The 14,793-nt window shown below is 40.6% G+C and overlaps 1 protein-coding gene across 1 annotated transcript in view; it reads right to left on the bottom strand.

Annotated features, from left to right (window-relative positions):
* The window catches only part of LOC106070395 (papilin-like), a 166,020-nt gene that overhangs the window by 100,771 nt on the left and 50,456 nt on the right, over window positions 1-14,793 (bottom strand). The window contains exons 12-14 of the mRNA XM_056023294.1: window positions 14,382-14,598; window positions 13,502-13,723; window positions 4,240-4,327 (exon numbers count right to left, since the gene is read on the bottom strand). Coding sequence (XP_055879269.1) covers window positions 4,240-4,327; window positions 13,502-13,723; window positions 14,382-14,598 — 527 coding nt within the window. The remainder of the gene's footprint in view (window positions 1-4,239; window positions 4,328-13,501; window positions 13,724-14,381; window positions 14,599-14,793) is intronic.

Below are 14,793 nucleotides of genomic sequence, written 5' to 3'. Positions count from 1 at the left end.
ATGTGTGTATTCTTCCAATGGTCAAAATTTATGTCACGACATGCTAAATTGAGATTCTTTATCGTAGACCCGGGGGTCACATTTCATAGACCCCAAATTCCATTTTTAACTTTCGTAGACCCCTTGAAAGTCTTCGTAGACCCCTGGGGATCTATATAGACCACTGCCCTAGACTGTTACCGATAGGAGAGTGGAGAAAAATGGCAGTCAGTGCTAATTGGGTTGATTTGACTATTTGATAACAAAACTATGATGCCAGCGTAACATTATTATTATTATTTTTGTTTGTTTTACTATGGTAATATTCTGAAAGTAGTGATTGAATGAAAAAAGACTTTTTTTACTTTTAATATACAAGGGGATTCAGAAAGAATGCACCAAAATCACACATTTATTAATTTCGAAAGCATTGGCATGGAATGAATTAGTAGTCTTTTGATAAAGGAGTTAACCTTGTTTAACTGGGTGTCAATTTCAGCTTGACAATTTCACATTTTCTTTGTACGAAAATCACTTGTTTATTTACCCTCAAAATCTTTCGGCCCTAGATTAAGGCCCTACGTGAGATAAAGTAGTAATTAATATTCATTAGATATACAATACAGTAGCAACAGCGAAACTTAGCCAGTAGCGTTCAATAGGCCGATATTTCATTCACAAAAAGTAGATCTAGATCAAAGTCATTAAGGAGCGTCTCTGAAGACTTCAAAACAAGAATAAATATTAAAAAAAAAAAAATACTTGTTTTATTTTTAAAGGCAATAACTTTATACTTCATACAGAGAATTTTTTTTGCACTAAATAACTAATGATGTTAGATATAGGAATACACATGGTCATAACACTGGTCGAATGATAAGAAGTGAAACAGCCACAAGCAGCAATCCAAGAGACGTGGCAACATGGGCACTTAGAGACGTGGCAACATGGGCACTTCAAGAGACGTTGCAACATGGGCACTCCAAGAGACAGACGTGGCAACATGGGCATTCCAAGAGAAGTGGCAACATGGGCACTCCAAGAGACAGACGTGGCAACATGGGCACTCCAAGAGACGAAGCAACATGGGCACTCCAAGAGACAGACGTGGCAACATGGGCACTTCAAGAGACAGACGTGGCAACATGGGCACTTCAAGAGACAGACGTGGCAACATGGGCACTTCAAGAGACAGACGTGGCAACATGGGCACTTCAAGAGACGTGGCAACATGGGCACTCCAAGAGACAGACGTGGCAACATGGGCACTCTAAGAGACAGACGAGGCAACATGGGCACTCCAAGAGACGTGGCAACATGGGCACTCCAAGAGACGAAGCAACATGGGCACTCCCAGAGCCGTGGCAACATGGGCACTCCAAGAGACGTGTCAACATGGGCACTTCAAGAGACGTGGCAACATTGGCACTCTAAGAGACAGACGTGATAACATGGGCACTCCAAGAAACGTGTTAACATGGGCACTTCAGGAGACAGACGTGTCAACATGGGCACTCCAAGAGACAGACGTGGCAACATGGGCACTCTAAGAGACAGACGAGGCAACATGGGCACTCCAAGAGACGTGGCAACATGGGCACTCCAAGAGACGAGGCAACATGGGCACTCCAAGAGACAGACGTGGCAACATGGGCACTCCAAGAGACAGACCCAAGAGACAGACGTGGCAACATGGGCACTCCAAGAGACAGACTTGGCAACATGGGCACTTCAAGAGACAGACGTGGCAACATGGGCACTCCAAGAGATGTGTCAACATGGGCACTTCAAGAGACGTGACAACATGGGCACTCCAAGAGACGTGGCAACATGGACACTTCAAGAGACGTGTCAACATGGGCACTTCTAGAGACGAGGCAACATGGGCACTCCTAGAGACGTGGCAACATGGGCACTTCAAGAGACGAAGCAACATGGGCACTCCAAGAGACGTGGCAACATGGACACTCCAAGAGACGTGGCAACATGGGAACTCCAAGAGACATGGCAACATGGGCACTCCAAGAGACGTGGCAACATGGACACTCCAAGAGACGAGGCAACATGGGCACTTCAAGGACGTGGCAACATGGGTACTCCAAAAGTTGTGGCAACATATAAAATTATAACGGTCAAACTAGAGTTTTTCCAGAGTGACCAACGCGCTAGTATTCTTTTTCCCAACGATATACATCAACTGCCAAAATTCTAGGAAAATTGTTTGATTCGTTGTCGAGAATCGTGTCCAAGTTTCACCCGGAAGGTTTTTCAACGAGGGTACGATTTGTATAGAGATATTGTAAAAACTGTATTACTTTCAAATCAAAGTAACACTAAGTGCAACAGATTCAAACTTATAATAGGAATCGGAGAATCTTTCAATTAAATTTATTACAACATCTCAATTCACCAAGCACATTCGGAATGGGTAAAACCATGTAGGCAAAAACCTAAATCATGGGTGGACGTGGGTTCGAACCGCTCTTTTCAAAAAAATCTTTATGCAATGCAATACTTGTTTCCTATTTTAATAATAATTGTACGTAAGTTTAAAACTAACTTAGGTGTTCATAGTGATTGTCCCAATGGTATAAAGAGACCCCCCTACCCCTTTAGCTTATAAGGAAGAGTTTTCTAGGTTATGGTCTTAGATGTAGACTCAGTGTACAACCTCGTCAGAGCAGACTGCGTTACGAGTCAGAGTCTAACAGAACGACAATAAAAGACCAGGCAACGCGGTCGTACAACAAATGACTTTTTAACGAGCCTACACCCGAGGTGTAATATTTTATTCCAAGTACACACTGGGAAAATAGTTCAGATATTTAATATATCTTTTTCCTTTTTTTAGGTTTGCCAGTGAGAGAGTGTGTCTATGTGTGTGTGTGTGTGTGTGTGTGTGTGTCTGTGTGTGTGGGGTGGGGAGTGTCGGAGGAGCTGTCTTGGAAGTTGCAAATGGTGAAGTCAAGGTCGCTAGTCAATCCTACAATGACTACAATCTAGAGTTTACTTCGGTTTATACGTATCTATTGTAATAATTATACCGTGATTATACTTGAAGCCAAAAAACAACATGTAAACGTTTATTCTTTACATTAAAACAATATTTACTTCACGCTGAGCCAATCAAGATGTAACAGTTTCACAATCAGAGAATAAAAACCTAATGACGATCCGGAATCAATTTAACTTATCCTAATATGGCTTCACAGCTAATAGGATTACGCACACAAAGATGGCTCTACAGCTAAGCAGGATTAGGCACACAAATATGGCTCTACAGCTAAATAGGATCACACACAAATATGGCTTCAGTGCTAAATAGGATCGCACACACACATTTGGCTCCACAGCTAAATGGAATTACACACAAATATGACTCCACAGCTAAATAGGATCGCACACACACATTTGGCTCCACAGCTAAATGGAATTACACACAAATATGACTCCACAGCGAAATAGGATCGCAGACACTAATATGGCTCCACAGCTAAATAGCGTCTCACGCACAGATAGAACTCCACAACCATATAGGGTACCACACACACATTTTGTCTCCACAACTAAATAAAGTCCCCGATATAAATACGGCTCGACAGTCAAAGTTCATAAGCGTTGCACTACATACAAAAACGATTGTACCCTTGATTAAGTTTAGTAAGAGATTCACAATAGCACCAAAAATACAAGTCCCTCTCCCTCTCTCTCTTTCTCCGACATTAAGAAAGTTTCGTGTATACAATGGAGGATATCTATCTTTTATAAGATCCATGATGAATAATATATTTTTTTTGAGTGAGTTTGTTTATTTGATGGATTACTTTGACCATCCAGGTGTAGGTCACAAAATTCAAAAGCGTAAAAAAAAAAAGTCAATGCATCTCCCTTCATAGACCATGTAGGCCTCTAAGTGTAGATCTGTAGGCCTCTAAGTGTAGATCTGTAGGCCTGTAAGTGTAGATCTGTAGGCCTCTAAGTGTAGATCTGTAGGCCTCTAAGTGTATATCTGTAGGCCTCTAAGTGTAGATCTGTAGGCCTATAAGTGTAGATCTCTAGGCCTCTAAGTGTAGATATCTAGGCCCATAAGTGTAGATCTGTAGGCCTATAAGTGTGGATCTGTAGGCCTATAAGTGTAGATCTGTAGGCCTATAAGTGTAGATCTGTAGGCCTCTAAGTGTAGATCTACATTCGAATGCCAAGATGTCTCTTCACTGCTCTGAAAACACATAAGAACAATCAGAAAGCAGCACTACTCACCATCACAGCCCAGAAAGTTCTCCCCGAGGGCAGCTGTAATCTGATCTGGACAACAACCATACCTGGACGTCTGGCAATCGTGAATGACCTGGCGTGAAGTACAATACATGATAGAAACAATGCATTCTTCAGATAGAAATGTACACAAAGTTTTTAAACTATCTTTTAAAGTACACATTCATTATCATCACAATCATCTGTCCCTTGACTTTCGTCGTAGGGGTGCTGTGACGATTCTTATAACCCAAATCCCTCCACTTTCCCCTGCCAGTGCAACTCTAAAGATAACAAGATAAGAATAAAAAACTTTTATATTTATCGGCTTATATAAAACTTGAAAAGCTTCACTGTTTAGTACAACCTCTAAAAACAGAAAAAACTGACTTCAAAGAACATAACTATGGGCGTAGCATAGTTCATGACAGTCTAAAATGCATGTTTAACTTAAATGTACAATATGGAAAAAACGAAAAGCGTCTCATTTGGAGAAGACGAAAACCTTGAATTCCTGGATGAATTCTTCGTCTGAGACTCCCTGTGATTGCGTTCAGTATAAACAAGAGTATGAATTACACTTTGGTCTGCTTCTATCTATTTGATTGGCGCGTGTAGACAATAAGCATGTTATAGGATTTCTACCATTCTAACAGCATGATTGGCATTATTGTTATCGTTGATCTTATGATTGATTTTCTTCTGTTTATATTTCGTTGCTGTTATTTAGTTAGTTGTGGCTTATTATTGTGTCAGTTGGTTTCAACACACAGTTGGCTTATTTCAAAGAGTTGTAATATCACAATTATATAAAGGGTAATTGAAAGGAATACAAGGTGTCAAGGCACTGGTTGAAGGGTAAAAGTAAAACAGCCTCATAGAAGCACAAGGGAACTCACTCCAAGAGATGTGGTAGCATTGACACTCAATGAGATCTAACAACATGGACACTCAAAGAGATCTGACTACATGAACACTCAAAGAGATCTGACAACATGGACACTCAAAGAGACCTGACAACATGGACACTCAAAGAGACCTGACAACATGGTTACTCAAAGAGACCTGACAACATGGACTCTCAAAGAGACCTGACAACATGGGCACTTAAAGAGACCTGACAACATGGACACTCAAAGAGACCTGACAACATGGACACTTAAAGAGAACTGACAACATGGACACTTAAAGAGATCTGACAACATGGACACTCAAAGAGATCTGAAAACATGGACACTCAAAGAGATCTGACAACATGGACACTCAAAGAGATCTGACAACATGGACTCTCTCAAAGAGATCTGACAACATGGGCACTTAAAGAGACCTGACAACATGGACACTCAACACTTAAAGAGATCTGACAACATGGACACTCAAAGAGACCTGACAACATGGACACTCAAAGAGACCTGACAACATGGATACTCAAAGAGACCTGACAACATGGACTCTCAAAGAGACCTGACAACATGGGCACTTAAAGAGACCTGACAACATGGACACTCAAAGAGACCTGACAACATGGACACTTAAAGAGAACTGACAACATGGACACTTAAAGAGATCTGACAACATGGACACTCAAAGAGATCTGACAACATGGACACTCAAAGAGATCTGACAACATGGACTCTCTCAAAGAGATCTGACAACATGGACACTCAAAGAGATCTGACAACATGGACACTCAAAGAGATCTAACAACATGGACACTCAAAGAGATCTAACAACATTGACACTCAAAGAGACCTGACAACATGGACACTCAAAGAGACCTGACAACATGAACACTCAAAGAGACCTGACAACACGGACACTCAAAGAGACCTGACAACATGGACACTCAAAGAGATCTGACAACATGGACACTCAAAGAGATCTGACATGGACACTCAAAGAGATCTGACAACATGGACACTTAAAGAGATCTAACAACATGGACACTCAAAGAGACCTGACAACATGGACACTCAAAGTAACCTGACAACATGGACACTCAAAGAGATCTGGCAACATGGACACTCAAAGAGACCTGACAACATGGACCATCAAAGAGATCTGACAACATGGACTCTCAAAGAGACCTGACAACATGGACACTCAAAGAGATCTGACAACATGGACACTCAAAGAGACCTGACAACATGGACACTCAAAGAGACCTGACAATATGGACGCTCAAAGAGATCTAACAACATGGACACTCAAAGAGATCTGACAACATGGACACTCAAAGTAACCTGACAACATGGACACTCAAAGAGATCTGGCAACATGGACACTCAAAGAGACCTGACAACATGGACCATCAAAGAGATCTGACAACATGGACTCTCAAAGAGACCTGACAACATGGACACTCAAAGAGATCTGACAACATGGACACTCAAAGAGACCTGACAACATGGACACTCAAAGAGACCTGACAATATGGACGCTCAAAGAGATCTAACAACATGGACACTCAAAGAGACCTAACAACATAGACTCTCAAAGAGATCTAACAACATAGACTCTCAAAGAGATCTAACAACATGGACACTCAAAGAGACCTGACAATATGGACACTCAAAGACATCTAACAACATAGACTCTCAAAGAGATCTGACAACATGGACACTCAAAGAGACCTGACAACATGGACACTTAAAGAGATCTAACAACATGGACACTTAAAGAGACCTGACAACATGGACACTTAAAGAGATCTAACAACATGGACACTCAAAGAGATCTAACAACATGGACACTCAAAGAGACCTGACAATATGGACACTCAAAGACATCTAACAACATAGACTCTCAAAGAGATCTGACAACATGGACACTTAAAGAGATCTAACAACATGGACACTCAAAGAGACCTGACAACATGGACACTCAAAGTAACCTGACAACATGGACACTCAAAGAGATCTGGCAACATGGACACTCAAAGAGACCTGACAACATGGACCATCAAAGAGATCTGACAACATGGACTCTCAAAGAGACCTGACAACATGGACACTCAAAGAGATCTGACAACATGGACACTCAAAGAGACCTGACAACATGGACACTCAAAGAGACCTGACAATATGGACGCTCAAAGAGATCTAACAACATGGACACTCAAAGAGACCTAACAACATAGACTCTCAAAGAGATCTAACAACATAGACTCTCAAAGAGATCTAACAACATGGACACTCAAAGAGACCTGACAATATGGACACTCAAAGACATCTAACAACATAGACTCTCAAAGAGATCTGACAACATGGACACTCAAAGAGACCTGACAACATGGACACTTAAAGAGATCTAACAACATGGACACTTAAAGAGACCTGACAACATGGACACTTAAAGAGATCTAACAACATGGACACTCAAAGAGACCTAACAACATAGACTCTCAAAGAGATCTAACAACATAGACTCTCAAAGAGATCTAACAACATGGACACTCAAAGAGACCTGACAATATGGACACTCAAAGACATCTAACAACATAGACACTCAAAGAGATCTGACAACATGGACACTCAAAGAGACCTGACAACATGGACACTTAAAGAGACCTGACAACATGGACACTTAAAGAGATCTGGCAACATGGACACTCAAAGAGACCTGACAACATGGACCATCAAAGAGATCTGACAACATGGACTCTCAAAGAGACCTGACAACATGGACACTCAAAGAGATCTGACAACATGGACACTCAAAGAGACCTGACAACATGGACACTCAAAGAGACCTGACAATATGGACGCTCAAAGAGATCTAACAACATGGACACTCAAAGAGACCTAACAACATAGACTCTCAAAGAGATCTAACAACATAGACTCTCAAAGAGATCTAACAACATGGACACTCAAAGAGACCTGACAATATGGACACTCAAAGACATCTAACAACATAGACTCTCAAAGAGATCTGACAACATGGACACTCAAAGAGACCTGACAACATGGACACTTAAAGAGATCTAACAACATGGACACTTAAAGAGACCTGACAACATGGACACTTAAAGAGATCTAACAACATGGACACTCAAAGAGACCTAACAACATAGACTCTCAAAGAGATCTGACAACATGGACACTCAAAGAGACCTGACAACATGGACACTCAAAGAGACCTGACAATATGGACGCTCAAAGAGATCTAACAACATGGACAGTCAAAGAGACCTAACAACATAGACTCTCAAAGAGATCTAACAACATAGACTCTCAAAGAGATCTAACAACATGGACACTCAAAGAGACCTGACAATATGGACACTCAAAGACATCTAACAACATAGACTCTCAAAGAGATCTGACAACATGGACACTCAAAGAGACCTGACAACATGGACACTTAAAGAGATCTAACAACATGGACACTTAAAGAGACCTGACAACATGGACACTTAAAGAGATCTAACAACATGGACACTCAAAGAGACCTAACAACATAGACTCTCAAAGAGATCTAACAACATAGACTCTCAAAGAGATCTAACAACATGGACACTCAAAGAGACCTGACAATATGGACACTCAAAGACATCTAACAACATAGACTCTCAAAGAGATCTGACAACATGGACACTCAAAGAGACCTGACAACATGGACACTTAAAGAGATCTAACAACATGGACACTCAAAGAGACCTGACAACATGGACACTCAAAGTAACCTGACAACATGGACACTCAAAGAGATCTGGCAACATGGACACTCAAAGAGACCTGACAACATGGACCATCAAAGAGATCTGACAACATGGACTCTCAAAGAGACCTGACAACATGGACACTCAAAGAGATCTGACAACATGGACACTCAAAGAGACCTGACAACATGGACACTCAAAGAGACCTGACAATATGGACGCTCAAAGAGATCTAACAACATGGACACTCAAAGAGACCTAACAACATAGACTCTCAAAGAGATCTAACAACATAGACTCTCAAAGAGATCTAACAACATGGACACTCAAAGAGACCTGACAATATGGACACTCAAAGACATCTAACAACATAGACTCTCAAAGAGATCTGACAACATGGACACTCAAAGAGACCTGACAACATGGACACTTAAAGAGATCTAACAACATGGACACTTAAAGAGACCTGACAACATGGACACTTAAAGAGATCTAACAACATGGACACTCAAAGAGACCTAACAACATAGACTCTCAAAGAGATCTAACAACATAGACTCTCAAAGAGATCTAACAACATGGACACTCAAAGAGACCTGACAATATGGACTCTCAAAGAGACCTGACAACATGGACACTCAAAGAGATCTGACAACATGGACACTCAAAGAGACCTGACAACATGGACACTCAAAGAGACCTGACAATATGGACGCTCAAAGAGATCTAACAACATGGACACTCAAAGAGACCTAACAACATAGACTCTCAAAGAGATCTAACAACATAGACTCTCAAAGAGATCTAACAACATGGACACTCAAAGAGACCTGACAATATGGACACTCAAAGACATCTAACAACATAGACTCTCAAAGAGATCTGACAACATGGACACTCAAAGAGACCTGACAACATGGACACTTAAAGAGATCTAACAACATGGACACTTAAAGAGACCTGACAACATGGACACTTAAAGAGATCTAACAACATGGACACTCAAAGAGACCTAACAACATAGACTCTCAAAGAGATCTAACAACATAGACTCTCAAAGAGATCTGACAACATGGACACTCAAAGAGACCTGACAATATGGACACTTAAAGAGATCTAACAACATGGACACTTAAAGAGACCTGACAACATGGACACTTAAAGAGATCTAACAACATGGACACTCAAAGAGACCTAACAACATAGACTCTCAAAGAGATCTAACAACATAGACTCTCAAAGAGATCTAACAACATGGACACTCAAAGAGACCTGACAATATGGACACTCAAAGACATCTAACAACATAGACACTCAAAGAGATCTGACAACATGGACACTCAAAGAGACCTGACAACATGGACACTTAAAGAGACCTGACAACATGGACACTTAAAGAGATCTGGCAACATGGACACTCAAAGAGACCTGACAACATGGACCATCAAAGAGATCTGACAACATGGACTCTCAAAGAGACCTGACAACATGGACACTCAAAGAGATCTGACAACATGGACACTCAAAGAGACCTGACAACATGGACACTCAAAGAGACCTGACAATATGGACGCTCAAAGAGATCTAACAACATGGACACTCAAAGAGACCTAACAACATAGACTCTCAAAGAGATCTAACAACATAGACTCTCAAAGAGATCTAACAACATGGACACTCAAAGAGACCTGACAATATGGACACTCAAAGACATCTAACAACATAGACTCTCAAAGAGATCTGACAACATGGACACTCAAAGAGACCTGACAACATGGACACTTAAAGAGATCTAACAACATGGACACTTAAAGAGACCTGACAACATGGACACTTAAAGAGATCTAACAACATGGACACTCAAAGAGACCTAACAACATAGACTCTCAAAGAGATCTAACAACATAGACTCTCAAAGAGATCTAACAACATGGACACTCAAAGAGACCTGACAATATGGACACTCAAAGACATCTAACAACATAGACTCTCAAAGAGATCTAACAACATGGACACTCAAAGAGACCTGACAACATGGACACTTAAAGAGATCTAACAACATGGACACTCAAAGAGACCTGACAACATGGACACTTAAAGAGATCTAACAACATGGACACTTAAAGAGACCTGACAACATGGACACTTAAAGAGATCTAACAACATGGACACTCAAAGAGACCTGACAACATGGACACTTAAAGAGATCTAACAACATGGACACTTAAGGAGACCTGACAACATGGACACTTAAAGAGATCTAACAACATGGACACTCAAAGAGACCTGACAACATGGACACTTAAAGAGATCTAACAAAATGGACACTTGTAACACTATAGAGGACATTAACAATGTTAATAAGGGTTTTCCCTACCAAAGCATGGGAGTAGTGTTACCTATTTACACTAACCTTGTCTCTCTCTTGACCTATAACCCCTGGCAATGCCTTAACAATGTCTTATTAAGTGGGTTTTAAAAAAAGCTAAGAATATTTTCTATTGTTATACACTTTGTCATAATTCACTGACAATAAGCCCCACACTTTGTCATGTCTGTAGAGCACTCACGTCGGCGCATTGTTTTCCCGCCACGGACACGAGCTGTGGAAGCGATGCTCCCGTCGTGCCTGTCGATTGTTATCACGTGCCTACCTCTTGCAGGCGTTGCCAGACACAAAATCTCGCCGAGTCTCATGCCAGGAATCTTCCTATTAGATCCTTGACGCGTGCATATCAAAGAGGATGGTTTTATCTGCTTAGGTATTTAGCCATCTCACAAGACCTCGGAACAACCGTGAGAATTTAGACACAGGTTTTTTTCTGTTTCTTTGTTTTTTTTTTTTTTTCTGTTTCTCTTAGTGGTTCGTGACGAGACGTGAATTTAAGTGTCCGATTACACGGTCTTGATGGGCGTGACGGTACGAGCCAAAAATAAGTGAATGACTGTTGATGAAAACAGACAACCAGGCCTCAATATTTGTTGTCACTATTGTCCGTGGCCGTTTGGTGAAGAGGGTGCCAGAGAAAGGTGGAGCAGTGGCTTGCACCTCCCGTTTTATTAGTGATTTTATACTTTGAGATGTATTGTACTTATGGAGTTATATTACTTCTCAAAGAAACAGAGAGGGAGAGAAAGACCGATAGATAAAACAGACAGAGTTCAAAGACAGAGGTGGAGAAAGGGACAGATAAGAGAGACAGAGAGAGAGAGAGACAGACGAAATGGGAAGCAAGGAGAGACAGAGTCAGAAAGAAGAGAGAGAAACGGGGAGAGGTAGAGGCAGAGAAAAGGGAGAGAGACAGAGACACACACAAAATAAGAGAGAAAAAAAAGAGATACACGGAGACAGGAAATGAGAAACAGTGAGAGACAAAGAGAAACATAGAGAGATAAAGGGAAATATAGAGAGACAAAGGGAAACAGAGAAACAAAAAGAGAAACAGCGACTGACAGACTAAGAGACCGTAGTTTTGCCTACAACTTGGTGAGAGTTGGTAACTTGATTTTTCGTATCAACACGTGTACATCCTTTTCATTGAAATAAACTTTGTTTGTGTTCCATAAGCGGCGACCAATTATTTTCACGTGTGGGCCTAATAGTTTTTTTTTCTCTCTTTCACAGCGGAAATTAAAAGAACAGAATGCCTTTAAACTATAGGACGCTGAAGTCTACAGTTAGTGAACACATTTTTCTAAAACAAGTTAAAACTAGACTTCAAATAGAAAAGAAACAGCTCTTTAACATTTTAAACAGTTCCCTTTTTTTTTTTTTAACGACAATATAAGACACCTCTCTTGGTACAAACTGTACCCCATTAAAAAAAAAAAAACAAGCAAAATAAAATAGAAAGGAGAGAACCTCACAATTACTGTCATATATTTTAATACTTCAAAAAGTATCCCCGCTGATCTATATAAAAAAAAACATTAATTAATTATTTGTCAATAATTAATTAACTAATTCCATTCACTTTTGATTGATTCGTGTATCATCTTCTACAATGAACTTTTGTGAAAATTTTCAACTTGATCCGAGAATGGGAACTGGGAGAAATAACAAGATTTGTACCACAGACAGACAGACAGAAGGAGTTGATAAAAGCTTTCGTAAAAAAAAAAAGTAACAATCAAAACGCTTGGTGTGTTCTGTTACCTCCATGTTAAATGAAATACAAAGCTATGGAGCTGCTTCCTTATTTTTTGTTTCCCTTCACAAAACGAATGGGTTTGTTTACAATCACAAAATGTTTTTCTATCCGCCAGAGAGCGGCGCCATTTTCATGACCTGCGATTAGTTATGCTTAGTTAGCAAAACAATTGGATTTAAACAGGATTCCACTATGTTGATGTAAATATAAGGCCACCGTTTTTAAAACATTAATGTTTTTCTTTTACATCTTTCAATGTGCTAGTGACACAGCAGCACCATTATTGCATGCTAGCTTTAAATTAATAATATCCTTGAATATCCATACAAAACCGAAGTTGAGGGGGAAAGAGAGAGAGAAATGCCGGTGGCTCCAGTCATATAAAACGAACCAGACACCAACAGTAAGACTTGTATGATGAGCCTGCGCAATATCCTTGACACACTAGACTTACTGTAATGATTGATATCTCATCCTCCCTGCTCTCGCTACAAGCGGACATGTTGCAGGGTTGCTGTGAGGAGGGCCTTCCATCGGCGGGACAGAGGGACTCGTCCTCGACATCCGCCTCGCGGCTTGCGTCATAGTCATTCTCCTCAACCTCCTCCTCATTGTGGAAGATCCTCTCGCAGGCGACGCTCCTGGTTTGTCTCCCCTGACCACAGGAGACACTGCACTGTGGAATAAAAAGCCCGTTACCTATAGTAATTGATCAAGGCAGAAGCCTATATAGGACCACCTACTATGTTTATAATAATCCGAAGAGATGCAGTATAGAGCATACCCCAAAAAAGCCGAATCCATTTGTATCACAAATAGAACATTAAAGATTTAAAAAAAAGGTAAACATAATAATGAGAATAATAAATACCAATAAATAATATGAAGTTACTGACCGAAGATGCTCAGCATTGTAAAATTACTACAAAATCTACAATGTTGCGTGTTTGATACGACCGTAATCCTTTTTTTTCTAAATCCCCGCCAAGTGCAATGAACTAGGTACCACTAACGAGGATTTTTTGGTTTCATTATTAGCTTATTAATTTTATCACGAAGCCGCCTCTGAGATTTGCATATCCGCAGCCTAGCAAGTATATCTACAGTGAACGTGTTAAAGAAAAGGAGATAACTCTACTATTTCTTTCTCTAAAACGTTATATTACCCAATTGTCCCCCTTTTTATTTAAATTTTATTTTATCAACGTTAGTCCCAGAGACCGCATTGGATGTGGTAACATAATTTGAATCGCTTGAAAGTATTTCAAATGTTTCGCATTCCGCTCAAATCCATTAAAAAAGCAGTTTCGAGTTAAGCTGTGAGCCTACTTTACCTGGCTCCAGGAGCTAGTGATCCAGCGACCACAGTGAGTCTCAGAACCAAAACATGCTCGTCTGATCACCGGCTTGCTGCCAATATTCTGCATACAAACAACGTCCGGGACATAGGCGGATGCCCCGTCCAGATTTGTTTGAAGGCAGAACATCCGCTGAGTCTGGTGTCCAGCGCCACACGCCGTGTTGCAGTCAGTAAACTGACCAGGGATCCACCTAGACAGAAAACAAAACACTAACGGTCAGTGTGAACACATATCTGTAATTTACCTGCTGTTATAATTAAATCTGGGGGTCATAAACGTAACGCTATAAACGTATCATATATCATATAATTTGTATACAACTATAAATGGAACGTGTACCAGGGTCTTGTAGGGCCAGCACAACGACGCTAGGCTTTTTCTTTTT

This window comes from Biomphalaria glabrata, chromosome 3 (assembly GCF_947242115.1).
Source record: "Biomphalaria glabrata chromosome 3, xgBioGlab47.1, whole genome shotgun sequence".
In the NCBI taxonomy this organism is placed as follows: Eukaryota; Metazoa; Mollusca; class Gastropoda; family Planorbidae; genus Biomphalaria; species Biomphalaria glabrata.
The sequence above is the reverse complement of the archived record's forward strand: the minus strand, read 5'-3'. Positions and strand labels throughout refer to the sequence as shown.